The sequence below is a fragment of the Abrus precatorius genome, unplaced genomic scaffold (genome assembly GCF_003935025.1).
Source record: "Abrus precatorius isolate BTA unplaced genomic scaffold, Abrus_2018 Scaffold4, whole genome shotgun sequence".
Lineage (NCBI taxonomy): Eukaryota > Viridiplantae > Streptophyta > Magnoliopsida > Fabales > Fabaceae > Abrus > Abrus precatorius.
This window is the reverse complement of record NW_020874384.1, coordinates 5,652,644-5,668,250: the sequence shown is the minus strand read 5'-3', so window position 1 is coordinate 5,668,250 and position 15,607 is coordinate 5,652,644. Positions and strand designations below refer to the sequence as shown.

At 31.9% G+C, this 15,607-nt stretch overlaps 2 protein-coding genes across 2 annotated transcripts; one reads left to right on the top strand and one right to left on the bottom strand.

Moving 5' to 3' along the window:
• Positions 1–464: 464 nt before the first annotated feature.
• Positions 465–6,440, top strand: LOC113865029 (protein TRAUCO). Its single transcript, XM_027499362.1, has 2 exons — positions 465–1,709; positions 4,461–6,440. Exons 1-2 carry the CDS (start codon positions 659–661, stop codon positions 4,724–4,726), a joined length of 1,317 nt encoding a protein of 438 aa, XP_027355163.1. The 5' UTR covers positions 465–658; the 3' UTR covers positions 4,727–6,440.
• Positions 5,407–13,682, bottom strand: LOC113865028 (ABC transporter G family member 15-like). The gene is made up of 9 exons (XM_027499361.1): positions 13,517–13,682; positions 9,763–9,842; positions 9,131–9,592; positions 8,308–8,476; positions 7,330–7,461; positions 6,532–6,812; positions 6,154–6,426; positions 5,960–6,067; positions 5,407–5,763 (listed from the first exon to the last, which is right to left on the bottom strand). Exons 1-9 carry the CDS (start codon positions 13,680–13,682, stop codon positions 5,407–5,409), a joined length of 2,028 nt encoding a protein of 675 aa, XP_027355162.1.
• Between the last annotated feature and the right edge of the window lie 1,925 nt (positions 13,683–15,607).

Below are 15,607 nucleotides of genomic sequence, written 5' to 3'. Positions count from 1 at the left end.
CCTGTGTGTCCCTGAATTCAAACATCCCACATAGAAACAATGGTCCTAACAGGTCACTGTTCATTCATCAATGCACAAGCTTTCGTGCTAGGCGCCACACAAGGTCATCGTTCAGGGACTCTTTTTTAATGCATATAAACCATACCTTAGATTTAGATGAAGTCATATACAATTTCAGAACAAGGTATTTGAATATTATACTGAGCCATATTCACCCGGAATTAATTAAAATTATCTATATAACAAAAGATATACATCATTTTAATTAAAATATTTTTTTTAAATATCACTCTAAATATATTGATAAAAAAAATAATAAATATAATAAGTAGTAATTCAATATAACAGAAATAAAAAAAGATAAAGAGACCAAAGAATTAGATAAATGTTGATAGTGTTGTAACATGATATGTGTATAAATAAAGATTTATATTTAAATTGCGATAATAAGGATATGTTTTTGATTGGCGCGAGAATTAGGATTGAGGGGGGAACAAATGAATTTGGGGCCTAAATGCACAGAGTAAGGCCTTTTTATTTGTGGGCCCAGCAAATTTGAGTTTCTTGTATTCCACAGTCACTCCCTTTGCTTACCGGAACCACCATCGCTTTCCGATTCGTTCTTTCCGTTAGTTCTACACGAAAAACCCTAGCACCCATGGATAGCTTACAAGCTACTTACAAAGACGAAGAGGATGAAGAAGACGACACTCCACCTACAACCACCGCCACCGCCGAAGGAGGAGGAGGAGGTACCGACACCGAATCTCCAGATGCGCCTCCCCTCACCACCAGCACCCCCTCTGACACCCCAACCGAAGCCCAGAACGACGGCCGGTCCGAGCCTGACCCTTCTGACGACCTCTCCGACGACGAAGCCGCGTCTGACGGTTCCGCGGAACCGAAGAAGTCACCGAAATCCGGAAGAGAAGAAGGAGACGAAGACGAAGAAGAGCCTCCTCCGAAAAAACAGAAGCAGCTCTCCTCTCTGACGGCCGAGACCGCCGGGAAGGAGGATTCGCCCGCGTTGCGGGAGGGAAACAACGGTTCCGGCTATGCCGCGACGCCGGCGAACGGTACTGGGACGAATTCGAAGAAATCGAAGAAGAAGAGCAACAACGTGTGGGCGACGAAGTCGACGAGGAAGGGGAAGAAGAAGAGCAAGGGAAACAACAACCACACGAACGGGGAAAATAACGTTCTGATAACGCCGGTTCCGAGATTCCCGGACAAGAGCGACGACACGCCGGAGATGAAGATATGCTTGTCGAAGGTGTACAAAGCCGAGAAGGTGGAGTTGAGTGAGGACAGAATGAGTGCAGGGAGCACCAAGGGTTATAGAATGGTTAGGGCAACGAGAGGGGTTGCAGAAGGAGCATGGTACTTTGAGATTAAGGTTGTTAATTTGGGGGAGACTGGGCACACGCGCCTTGGATGGTCCACTGAGAAGGGTGATTTGCAGGCACCGGTTGGGTATGATGGGAATAGTTTTGGCTACAGAGATATTGATGGAAGCAAGATACATAAGGCATTGAGGGAAAAGTATGGAGAGGAAGGGTATAAGGAAGGTGATGTTATGGGTTTCTATATCAATTTGCCAGATGGGGACAAGTATGCTCCCAAAGCATCTCATTTGGTTTGGTATAAAGGCCAACGATATGTTTGTGCCCAAGATGCTAAGGGGGAGGATCCACCCAAAGTAGTGCCTGGTCAGTAATCTACTTTGTTGGTTGATTTTTAGTTTTAGTTTTTATGATTCTGCTTTGCTATTATATGTTTTTGAACTAGGACAGTATAATTTTTAATGGGTATGTCTGCTCCCTCCATTACAAGGCTGAGAGAAATAGGGTTGATGGATTTGTGGTGATTAGTGTTTTTAAGTGAATATACTGATACTGGTGGGTTGTTGCTAGTTTATTATTTTGGGGCTAAGTTAATTTTTTAAGGGTGTGGAGAGGGAGAGATTTGACTTGACATCCGAGTTTTTGGTTCTGGGTTGCTTGACTATGATTAGGTTATAAAATTTTTTATGTGACTAAATGAAATACTTGAAACTGAATGTTGCCATGGTTTCGTTCAGTATTGTCAATGATAAATGGCAGCCAAAAATTGGCCATAGACATCTAATGGATGGTGATGCTGCCAATGGCAGAAGCTTGGAGACGTTGTTAAAAAAATGTAAAAGATACTAAAAGGACCTGCAAAACGCAAACAAAAGCAAGTTAACAACGTAAATTGAGAACAATAAACATAATAACACCATTTTCTAGCAATAAAAACTCCAAAATGATATCACCACCACCCATGTGAAGAAACAAAAAAATTGGCCAGAAACACATATGGTGTGATTTGCATAGCACAGACTATAAGGAATCAAAATTCTGAAGTAGCCAGAAACCATGTCTGCGATTTGATTAAACAGAGACTAGAGCCTCCAGAGAGAATACTGACGAGAGAGATCACAAACACATGGGCAAAACTTAGGAGAGAAGATAGAGACAGAAGATGAGATAATTTGTTCAAAATTTGTCCCTTGCAGCAGAGATGAGAGTGAAGTTTGTCAGTAAGGTTTTCATGTCTTTATTATTTCTTAACAGAAGTAGGTAGAAAGTAGAAACTCCAGAACATCATCCAAAATTAGTAACCTTGTGTTAGAGGTGAGGGGAGAATTGGTGAATGAGGAAACTCTCATATACCTGCAACATTTTCAATCTGGTGAATGGTCATTTGAGAGCACTGTTTCAGTACATTTTAAAGTATTATATTTGTAAATTACTTGAATACTTTGTGTTATTTCATTCTTTAAGGCTCAAATCATATTAATTTGACTTGTCATGGAGAGGCAGTGAAATAGGTCAGCTTGATTTCAGGTCACTCTCTAACAATTGGCCAACCTTTTTTTTTTTTTGTTGGTTTATTATTTCCCACCTTGCTGACCTCTTCTAATAAGATATTAGATGAAGCTTAGTTGTTGTTTGTTTGTATTGTTTTCCAACCCTGCCTGAATTGGAAATCATTATTATTATGTGGCCATAAAACTGAATCTTTTTGTCAATTCTTATTCTCTTCATCATTCTATTTCTCTTGCTCTTATGTTTTTTTGCTGACAGTGGTGCATTCTCCTTGTTATGACACTTTAGTGGGCCAAAAATTCAACGTCTCCTACCCAGATGACAATAATGTGAAAAATTAGGGGTGAAAGTGAACATAGACTTGTTATGTGTCTTAGAGATTCCAATATTCCAATCAATCAAATAAAAGTTTCTGGGCTTGTTTCTCTATTTGTTAGGTAGAAAAAAATGTTATTCTTCCCAAAAAACTAATGGTGAATCATATATTTTAAGATTTTATTAGGGTAGTGTATGTTCCAGTTTTTTCGGACTTATCTTCTCCTTTAAATAAGAAGCTGGGAAGATTACAATTTTAGAATATCTCTTAAAAAATAAAAATTCTTTTTTTTAATCAAAAGCCCAAAAAATAAAGCTTCTATAGAAGCTAATTTGAGGAGCTTTTACTTTTAATGAAAAGAGAAGCCCAAAAAAGCTAGAACAAACACTACCTAGCTCCCGCATGGCCCATGCTGCATTTAAATGCTTCTGATTGGGAAATATATCCAATGTGGCAGAGGTAGGGTTGGGGTAGGGAGAAGCAGCATTTTGCATATCGGTGATATCAGAAAGCAAGGATTGAAGAGGATGGTGATTGCGATTTTGCTTAGCTAGACTTGTCAGAGACTGAAACAAATCTAGTGTTCAGTTTTGTGTCAACTTTGTCTTGGATTAGAGATTTAAGGTAGTTTACATGCTTTGTGTTGCATGAAGAGACTGTGATCATGGATGAGCAGAAGCTGGCGAATCCAGGGTAAATATGAAGATTAGCATAGAATCTTCTTGGATGCTAATTTATTGCCCCATAGGATGAAATGATTGAGAGTGAGTGAGAATGCAAGACAATTTAATTGTTTGCTCTTTTGCTGGCGGTTTTAGAGTTGTTAGACAACAAAAGTTAAATACAATGTGTGAAGGTCATTGTAATTTGAAATTGAATTGAATTTATTTTGGCATCTTTGTTTGGTGTATATACATTTTGAAATCCTCAACTTTGATTATTGACTGATTAGAAGTTAGGAGTTGGTTATCAGTGACTCCTTGGGAACCTTGATAGTAAATCAGATTTTGTCAGAACCCATCTTTAGTGATGTTGAAAATGCTGTGGACATTAAATAACTGCTTTCCTTGCATTTGTTACATGATTTATAATAGAATTATTGTGGTCTTATTCAATCCATGTAGGATGTAGCTGACCCCTACTTAATGGGATAAAACTTGATTGTTATTGTTGTCGTTGTTCCTTGCATATAGTACAAATGTTGATTTTTCCTTGCTGTAATGTAAGTTGTATTTTAAGTAACCATTTTATGATATGTACTTGGCATCAAACGTATTCTGTTTTCTGTACAGGAAGTGAGATATCGTTCTTTAAAAATGGCATATGCCAAGGTGTAGCTTTCAAAGATCTTTATGGTGGTCATTACTATCCCGCTGCTTCAATGTACACTCTCCCCAATGAACCAAACTGCACAGTCAAGTTCAACTTTGGTCCTGATTTTGAATTCTTTCCTGAGGATTTTGATGGACGGCCAATTCCCAGGCCAATGATTGAAGTTCCTTATTATGGTTTTGACAATCGAGTTGAAAATGGAGAGTCTAATGAGAAGAAATCCTAGAAAGATTGATTTAAGTTGCATTTATTATTTAAATGCACGTTCTGCACATATGGATGGCTTCATATTCTGCTGTAATGTTGATTGGTTTTAAAATTGATTCACAGATGATTAGATTAGTGGTGTAAACTGAAAGAGAGATATTGCCTGCGTGAAATACATAAATTTTTCATGGGTTCAGTCAGTATTCTGTAGTTTCTTAATTTCTTTGGCAGTGTCTTTTTCAATATTTTTTTCCATCTGCTGTACGAGTTACATTTAGTGTCATTATGATAATTATCCAATTTTTGTATTCTGTCAACACCCATGGTAAGATGCTGAACAAGAACTCTTGACTACACGTATCTTATTGGGCAAAAATCTGAAAGATCAAACCTACTTTTAGCATCATCTTTCGGAAAAAACGTGAGTTGATTGGCGTATTTTTGTAGCGTTTTCTGTTCTGTTGGGCTTCGTGCACCCTTTTCCATCGTTGATTACGTTGTTCACCTGACCTGGATGGTTAACATTACTCTGACCAAATGAAAAATAAAACGAAAAACGAAACAATAACACTATGTGTTCCCTTATATTTATATGTTTTATAAATGTCAATTGCTGAAACAAAATATTTCCCAGCATATAATATCATATCCGGGGTATGATGTGTGGTTCTTGTGTGTTTGTATCAGCCAATGACTCTTCTAATGAATAGGGGAGTTGAGACCCTCTTGAGAAGACAACGGATGCAGTGATTGGTGCCGCTTGGAAGGGAAAGATGGTGCTTTCCTGAACGAAGGGCGCTTCTTGATACGCTGAAGAGTTTGTTTGGCATAGATACTATAAATGAAAGGTGCAACTCTCTCCTTAAATTTGAGAATGAAAAAGAAAAGAACTCTAAGCGATAGGAGAATGACCATCACTGCAGCTAAGTCCCACCATTTTGAATTATCAACTTGAATGCCAAGCATTGTTTTGAGGATTATTTCTCCTTTCAGTTTCGGGCCCCCAGGTACCGAAGAATCAAACTCCATCCCAATCATGTCATTCTTGTAAGCTCCCTGCATTCCCCATAATCACTAAGCATATAAATTGAAAAAATTGCACTAGTTATATCACACACCTAACGCATTAAAAGAAGCAATATGTTAACATTTTGAGATATATTAGAGAATTCGTTGTCATTTGATATCCTTTTGATCATGCATGTACTTAATTTTTTTTTTCTTTGGAGAATGGTGATTTTCCTGAACTTACCTGCAATCCCCATGCACCATAATTGATGTATGAAATTGGGTAACGCCAGAAGAATTTGGGAAGATCAGGGATCTGACGGAAATAGCCAGCTGTCATCATCATAACACCCTGCAAATGCACATACTTTAATAAGCAAACCAATAAATTTTCAATGAAAAATAGGCTTAAAGTAGTGGTAATAGTAGTACACTTACAATATATCCCGCTCCAATTATCAATCCCATGAGGAAGTTGGGAACCAGTGAAGCTATTATCATCATAGAACTCTCCACAACCGCAATGCAACCAATAAGATCAAGACAGATATACAAAAGATGTGAAAATTCTGGACGAAACTTAACCATATAATAGGTTATAGTTCCCGTAGCAATGGACATGACTGCCACAAAGGGAAATGAAGAGAGAAAATTTGATAGAATGTAGACTGCAACCCCATAATACCCATTGAGCCTTTCTTTGTAAAAGACCTGTATCAAGATAGAGAAAACAAAATTTAAGAACTGATAAATATTAAATGCCATAATCGTTTTCTTTGTTTTGAACTTAATAGAATTGTATACAAAATGTGATACCCTCATTTCTTCTATGAAAGATGGGAAGCCTCCTATGGACATGAATGTCATGAAACCTGATATAAAAGCGCCACATGCTCCTCTAGCGAAAATGGCTCTATAACTTGATCCAATTTCAAAGAAGATTGTTCCAACGCACAAAGATAAGGCCACATAGATTGTTATCCTTATCCAGTAATATCCCACATCTCTTGACATGTTCACGAAAGATCTATGAGTCAGTGTTGATAGTTGCTTCCACCATTTGGCTTCGCATTTGGTTTTACTTTCAAAATCATGTCCTTCCTGTCACAAGATTCCTTGTTTCTTGTTATCTAACGGACCAAGACCATGCATCCCAAAAAAATTATGTTTCTAATGACACACAAGATACATATACAAGGTAGCACAAATTAGAACTAAAGAAGTAGCATATATTCGAAAAGAACGAGTAGGGGTCTTAAGAACTTATAATTCTATAGTTTGAAAAAAATTTGGTTATAAATGATGACAATAAAAGAAAGGCCTATAATGCCCCATTATAAGTCTAATGTTACATCTCAAATATAAAGGGAACAAAAAATATTTTTCATAATAGTAGTAGAAAATGCTAGCTAATGTTTAACGATATATAATAATTAAGAAATTACAATATATATATATATATATATATATATATTTATTTATTTATTTTAATGTATCATAACATGATTATTGATAAAGATGTATTATTTATTAATTCTTCAACCAAAGTTTAAGTCCTTAAACACTGAATAGCAAGATTCGAGTGTAATTATAGCAGGAAGCGTAAAGGGGTACCTACAATGTTTGAGATTTCTTTTATTCTTTCTCTTGCAATGGTTGCATGCTCTGACCATCGGTATTTCTCTATGAGTTTTGCTTTGACTGCTGCAGTTGATAAGTCCGTTGGCGATCCCGTTACTGATATTCGTTCCTGTATAATATAAAGGGACAGAGAATATATTGAGAGAGAAACAAATTTCATCATAAAAAGTTGGACAAGAAACTCAGGTTAAATTCGTCCTCATCACATTAAATTAGAAAAGTGACTTAATTTTTTATTGTAAAAATATTAATTATATTTTTATAACTTAAATAAAAATCTACTAAAAAAGTGTTAATAACATACTGTATTAACACACTCTTTTAATAGATTTTTAATTTTTAATATAATTTATTAAAAAGTACAAAAATTATATAAAATTTCCCTTTTCTCATATTTAATTTAATATTTTTTTCTTGTATTTTTCTAATTTCTAATAAATTTGAACCCGTAAGAGTATGTGAAAAATACATATTTTTAGCAAAAAATACACTTAAACTCAACTTTGAGAGATTAGATTAACAAAATTCTTTTTGAAAAAATGACACATTATTATTATATTATTAAAATTTAAGTATTTAAAATGATATTATTTTTTATAATTTTAAATATTTTTCTTCAAATTCATATGTTTCAAATTCTACGTATATTAGTTGTGTAGTTACAATTTTATTTTTTCGAAAAAATCAATTTGTACCTTTCACTTTATTTGAATTTAAAAACATTCCAATTGGGATAAAAATACGAAAATGGAGGATATTTGCTAGTGTTTAAAAGTCTATTTTGACTAATGCAAAGGATATATATAAACATGTTTTAGCTAGGTAAGTTTCTTTCGCATCATGTTCAACATTAAATAAAATTGAATTTGTCCTAAAGAAGGGAAAAGAAGATGAGGATTCTTAGATGGAAGCATATTCAAGCAGCTAGAAAGAAGTAAAGGAACAAATAATTATAAAACCTGTGGTATTGAAAAAACAAATTGTTAGGCATATATACATGTATTCTTTGGGTGGCCATCACAGTGGTTGTGATCGCATCAAAGTCTGAATTAATGCAACGGAGGAAATGATCTGAAGGGTTCCTTCTACTTGGACATGGGAATCCTGCTCTCGCAAAGAACTGCCCAAATCAATGGATAAAATTATGTCAGGTTTTAACTTATTAAGGGTTAATTCTAAACACATGCTTTTGTTGTATCAATAAGCATTTTAATTATCAAATTTTCTTTCACACTACAAGTATTCCAACATTTCCCAGAAATACAACCAAGTCAACAATTTCATTACCATTTTTTTGAATCTGAATAGACTTTTAGTTTAAATTTTCAATCTTAAGTCTTTAAAGACTATCCCTCCTCCCCAAAATAAAACAAAAATGAAGCCCTACTCTTAAAAGTGAACAAGAGCCTAACTCATCGTTATATATAAAAAGGGCATTTAATATATAATAGGTAAAAAATGTTCAGCATTAAAATTGTTTTACTAATATAATATTTATTTAAAAAATAAGTTATTAATATAAATATATATTACGTGCCTACGTTGATAATATGATGTATGTATTGATATTATATATGAATTCTTTATATTAATGAGTATTGTTTTTTCGTTAATATGATACATAATTCTATTACTACAGATGCACAATGTTTATTTCAATTGTTTAATTTTTATTAAACAAAAACTATATCAAAAGAAATTAATTCAATGTCAATTTGTTTATATTTGACTCTTTTTTGTCTGCTAGTATATGAATAATTAATAGATCATATACCTCAACTGCCTTTTCGGCTGTTCCAAAGTAGATTGTTTGGCCCCCAGAAAGCAGAAAGAGATCATCAAAGAGTGCAAAAACCTCACTACTTGGTTGATGTATAGAAGATATAACAGTCTTCCCATCATGTGCTATGTTCCTCAAAGTTTGGGCTACAAAATATGCTGAGGCACTATCAAGACCACTTGTGGGTTCATCAAGGAACAAGAGGCAAGGCCTTGTTAGAATTTCAACTGCTATGCTTAGTCTTTTCTTTTCTCCACCACTTATACCTCTCAAATGCCAATTCCCTATAAGCCGATCAGCACAATCTTGAAGACCCATTTCCATAATTGTTCCCTCTACAATGTCATTTACCTCTTCTTTGGTCATTGTACATGGAAGCCTTAGATTAGCTGAGTAAGATATTGTCTCTCTAACTGTTAGTGTTCCCAACATTATGTCTTCTTGGGTCACATAAGCCTGGCATTGAGGACATTAATTAGCAATCATTTTTTTTCTTCTTCTAAACAAGTGATTGATAAATTGGAAAATTTTGATTTGGTGCCTTCTTTTACCATTAAAATTAGAATTTCATAGGTTAAGTACCAATAATAGCAAACTTTCAATTAGAATATAGTGCCATTACTTACTACAACCCCGTAATCTAATCTCCTCTTCTTTCCATTTAAAAGCACATTTCCAGACATGATCACGTTTCTAGAGAGTCTACCTGCAATGGATCCCAATTATCTGATGTTAAAGTCCGTAACAGGTTTATTCATAAACAAGAAACTGAAAAATGCTAACACAGCTACCTTACAAATTCATTAGTTGACTTTCCAAATTCCCAACATGGCCCTATCTTTAGAGAGTTTTGAATTTGGATTATTAGTCTTCAGCTACATTTTTGTTTTTCATTTGGTAAAATTATTAATCGTTATCTTTTAAATAATTAATAAACTAAAGTAAGAAAGATTATCATATTCTTATATTTAATACACATTTAATGTAAATTTTAATTTTAATTTTATATTTATAATTTCATAATTAAGGGTGTGTTTGGCAACAATAATGAATAAACTAGTTGAAAGCTAGAAAGCTAACTGATTAAATTGAAAGTTTTTTTTTTATCAAATTAGTTGTTAAATTAGTTAATAAATGTAAAATAAAAAAAAATAAAAGATATCATTAAATTTTGTCAAAATTTTCAAAACTTAGTAATTATATATTTTTAAATAATTTAACAATTTTAATTTTACTCTCATTTTAAATATTTTAGTTATATAAAAAGAAATAATATGAATTATTTTGATGAATTTATACTGTTATATTATTATTTTGATGATTTTATATCGTAAAAAATATAATAATTAGTTATACTTTAATAAGATTTTAATGACAAAAGTAATTTAAAAAGGCTGGATGTGAAAAAAAATAAATGCAATAATTTAAACATCAAAAAGGAGTAAAAGAATGATTTATTAAAAAAATAATAGGACAAAAATAATAAAGTTATACCTGAAAATTAACTTTTAAAAACCGGTAGATAGAATATGATTTTAAGAAAATTCTAATAACTGCTTATTTAAGCCATTTTACTAAATAAAATTATTTTAATTAAATAAAATTTCAATTAATTAAATAAAAAAATGCAATAGTTTAAGTAATTTTAGTATTTATTTATTAATTAAATTTAAATTTTATCTCAATAATAAGCGATAACATTAAATATAAATATTTTATTAAAATTAAATTATTAAGTTAACTGGTGCATAATTCAAATATCACTACAAAACAATACTTAATTTTCCCCTTAATTTAACTGCCTTGCCAAACACACTTTAGAACTTTTAAAATATTGATTAGCCAAATTTTTATATTTTAATTTTCATAGACAAGCATATAGAGCATATTTGGCATAGGATCCCGTTTGGAGGATATAATGATTTTACATTTATTTTCCTTTTTTCAGCATATGTTACGGCCTGTTTGATTTAAGAACATACTATTATTTTTTTCACAGTTAATTATATAAATATATCTTATTTTCACTTTTTTAAGGATTTGCATAAAAAGTAATAAAACCTTATTTCACTATTACTTCCATAAATATTTACAATAAAACAAAAGTAAGATGATATAGCATAATTATTTATAGAAATAAAAAAATTAGGAATTATTTGAGAAAAAAATTAAAAGAAATAAGATAATTTTTTACTTTTAAATTATAAAAATAATTTATCATTTTTATAATAAATAAATAAATATTATATTAAAATTATACTAATATATTATTTTAGCTCTTTTATTGATAAATTAAAATATAGTTATTTAAAATAAAATATTCACCCTCCTCTTCTTTTTCTTTAAGAATACTCTTTCTAAAAGAACTCCTTAATACATTTTTGGTAATCAAAGTCCGTGACAAATAGTCAAATATTGAACCCTACCATGGGTAGATATTGTTAGTGAATTATCCATAAATGAAGTGAGATGCAATATGGGAAAATGATGGAGCATGGGAGAGTGAGAAAACCTTATTTGTTGGGCTTGATTGATGTTCACCAAGACACAGTTGTTATGCTTCAATCGTTGTAATAAATAAGGGGGGGACTGTGTGTCGGTAAACCATGTTGTTAATTTTTGCCATCTTAAATTGATCTAAGATAATACCATGGTTTTGTTCCATTGTTTGAAATGGAAACAAGAAAGGGTAGAGTTTAATGGTCTCGTTGCTCATTCTTACCCTTTAGTATAAATCTACAGTGTCTCAATCTTACATTGGGAAAATGTTTCCATGAATGTCCTGTTTTTGGCTTCCCTAATAAGTCATTTACCTTGTTTGTAAAGGCACACTTGGTCCCTTTGATTGCCATAGACATTATGATGGAGTTATGATTTTTTTTTTTTTGCACCCATTGCTTGATATTTCTTTCATATTCTTTTTAAGATAGATTTCTCTCATATCTCTTGAAATTTAATACAGATTATTTAATATTTTTTATTTTACATGATTTCCTTTAATTTGTATATATTAATGTAACATTGTATATCCTTTTTAATTACCCAAATTTTTAAATTTTTTTATTAATTATATAAATTAAAAGAAGTCAAAGTAATGTAAAAAAAAAGAATATCAGATGAAATTTTGTTAAACTTCAATTAGTATGAATGTAATTTAACTTTTTTATTTCTCTTTCCTTTTAGTTATATGGTCTGTCATGAACTTTTTATTTTGTTTACTTTAGGGAAAAATAAATAAAGTGATGAATAAATAAATAATTTTTAATTTATTTAGCATAATTAAGAAAACTACGGAAGAAAGAGAAGAGAAAGAAAAATAGTATTTACTTTTTTACTTTTTTGGTTTTAAAAAAATAAAGAAAATATTTTTTCTTGAATAAATTATCATGCCCCTAAAATGAATGAGTTGTATAATATAGTATTAACAATTCTTCTCTCTTTTATTCTTGCGGTTTTAGTATATTTCTCCATATAAATTTTAAAATTAATTACTAAAATATAATATTGTTTGATCAAATATAATAAATATTATGAGGAAAACAGGGTGTAATGTGCAAGGCTTTCTATGCAAAAAGCAGTGACGCAAATGGGTATAGATGAAAGGTAAAGAAAATTTAGTTTCTTAATTTCCTACAAATTTCTTGGATAGTTTGATAGTTTGAGAAAGAAAGGTGTGTAGCTCTCATACTTTTATTCTTTCTCAGCCATTTCTGTGTTGAACTAAATTGAAGAAAAATATATCTTTTTCTACTTTTCTTCCACCACTTTCTTTTTAATGAAATCGAACAAAGTGTAAGTCTTCAAAACTGCATACTTATTACGCCTATCAACTTTGTTTGGAGAGAAAAACTGCTGCGAAAAATATTTGAACTTCATATTGTTGCTTTAGTAAATATGCCCTCGATTTGAAGTTTGATTTCAAGGAAAGTTAATACACAAAATATTAAGAAATATCAGTATTCTTTTTTATTAAAGATAACAGTTTCGGTAGTGTTTTACCTCCACTTGCCCCGTTGTTTTTCATTTGTGCTTCCAAACCAGAGAGAAAAGTAAATAAAGATGTTGGGTGAGTTGAAGCCCATAAATAACCATCACCTCAACAAACGATATTAAAATTAATCACACTAACTCTCCAAACAAGATAAAGGGAAAGAGAAGACTGATTTTAGGGTTAGCAACACTTAAGGAATTTTTCAGTTATTTCTTAGATATATTAGGTATGTTCTTTGCATATATATAAACCATACGTGAAAGAACATGCTTTGGCATGAAAATGAAAATCATATACTAATACAAATACAAATACAACAAAGCATGCACCCTTATGATACATATGGGAGGGAGGGGGAGAGAGAGAGAGAGAGAGAGATAGAGAGAGACCTGCTAAAGCATCAAGAAGCGTAGATTTTCCAGAGCCAGAAGGACCCATGATAGCCATGATCCTGTTAGGTTCAGCAAATCCATTCAACCCATTAAGCAATCTCCTAGTGTGTCCATTCCCAAAATTTGGAACTACAACAGTTAAATCTTCCCACACAAGATACATTCCTCTCGTATCTGAAACTCTCAGTTCATACTCGGCAACACTGTTGTCATTACCTGTGGTTTGCTCAATCTCCATTTCTCAATTCACAAAGCAAATAGGGAACAAATAACATGGCCCAGTAGCCAGCTTACGTATATATAGATGAACAATTTTATATGATTTTTCTGTCGTAATTTATATATACTAATTCTTATTTAGATTAGACTATATTATAAAATACAATGTATTAATAATATTAAAGGAAAATAAAGTTTATTTTATATAGCAAAACTGTGTACATGATCCACCGTAAAGGAAAATTTAATGGGACCACTGGCGAAGTTCATTCTTGTTACCGCATGAGCAGTAATTATTGTCATCCAACGCCCACACAACCCTACAGTAATAGTGGTGCAGCCATCGTTACTCAGTTATGGCCATGCATGTGAAGGAGAACGACACGTCTCAGATTCAATAAAGGAACTGCATTGCTTTGGGGAATATGAGGATTAAGTTGAATGATATATAGGATTGTACTCATAAATATGTGGTTAAAATTTTATTATTAGATCATCTGTAAGTACTTTTTTTCAACTTTTGAGCATGTTTTAAGTGATTTTCTTATTATTTTGAGAGTTTATAAGTATTTAAACTTAGTTAAAAGATTGAGATTAAGAAAAATATTTATTTATTAAATGGATTTATGAGGAGGGGTATTACTAGGTCAGTAACTATTCTCACCAAACCTGCTAACAATAAATTCCATAAAGAAGGTGGCGTGAGGGAACTGAGAATTAGACGAATGTGAACAGTCTTTGGAGTTTGAGCTTTGAATTTAGTGTCGTTACATAGTATCCCAATGTTCCACTTTTGACACCGTTTAATCTTTGGCATCCACCTCTACGTACGTAAACTATCACATCTTTCAATGCCTTCTTGTTGTTCATTTTACCAACACATTTTATAATCTTTAATAAATTTAATTAAATATTAAAAATATATATTAAAAATTGTGTCACTCAGCACCCTCCCCTAAAATTTATACTTATGACAGGGACATGGAAATTATAGTACATTTTCCTAGGCCACTATATGATATTGTACTTTAATGGGATGATATTTACTATTCTTCGCATGTGGTACCAAACTCCAACCGCCAATTAAATCATGTGGCATAACAATCCATTTTTTTCTTGTTCATCGTTCCTTAAAGCTTCAAGTGGGGACCCTTTTGCTGAAATTGCAGACACAGCAAAACCCATTATCATGTTCATGTGATCTTATTATGTTTGCCGAAAAAATTGTGGGTTGATTGCGTCCTACTTACATGCATCTTTGTCGCGTTTAAATGCTTAGAGATGTTATTAATTTCAACGTTGTAGTTGTTTTTCCAAATTGTTTCAAGTACACATCTTCTGACTCAAATGCATGCATATTCTTTATCTTTCCATGACCCTCTCCTCACCCACATAAACAGAAAAAGATCACTCGTATAAACCACTTGCAAATCAGATTACTAGCACATCACACACTATTGAGTTACTTACTGCATCTAATCCTGAAAATTAACATATGCAAAGCTACAAATTGGTTAGTAAACTTGAAAGAGATGTTTGGTTAATGGAATGTTCTTTAATTTCTAAAATTATACTTTTTTGGTAAATCTGTTTTTTAAAACATTAAAAAACACTTAATTTCTTTTATACTATATAATATTTTCTAAAATTAATTTCATTTCATGTTTAGCTTAAAGATTAATCATAAGACTATTAGTGCTTTTTTAAATTATTTTTTAAATATTCATTTTATTATCTATAATAATTGATAAATTTTATTTATATTATAATTTACACCTATTTAAAAAAAAATTAAAGTTTTAAATAATATATATTTATAATACAATATGTGTCGTGAGAATTACAAAATTTTAATTATAACTGCTTTTT

Coding starts and splice junctions, on each gene's coding strand:
- LOC113865029 (XM_027499362.1), top strand. CDS start 659: ATGGATAGCTTACAAGCTACTTACAAAGACGAAGAGGATGAAGAAGAC. Junction 1,710..4,460: donor TCCACCCAAAGTAGTGCCTG/GTCAGTAATCTA, acceptor TTTTCTGTACAG/GAAGTGAGATATCGTTCTTT.
- LOC113865028 (XM_027499361.1), bottom strand. CDS start 13,682: ATGTATCTTGTGTGGGAAGATTTAACTGTTGTAGTTCCAAATTTTGGG. Junction 9,843..13,516: donor GCTTCTTGATGCTTTAGCAG/GTCTCTCTCTAT, acceptor GATCCATTGCAG/GTAGACTCTCTAGAAACGTG. Junction 6,427..6,531: donor CTTTCATAGAAGAAATGAGG/GTATCACATTTT, acceptor ATCTTGATACAG/GTCTTTTACAAAGAAAGGCT.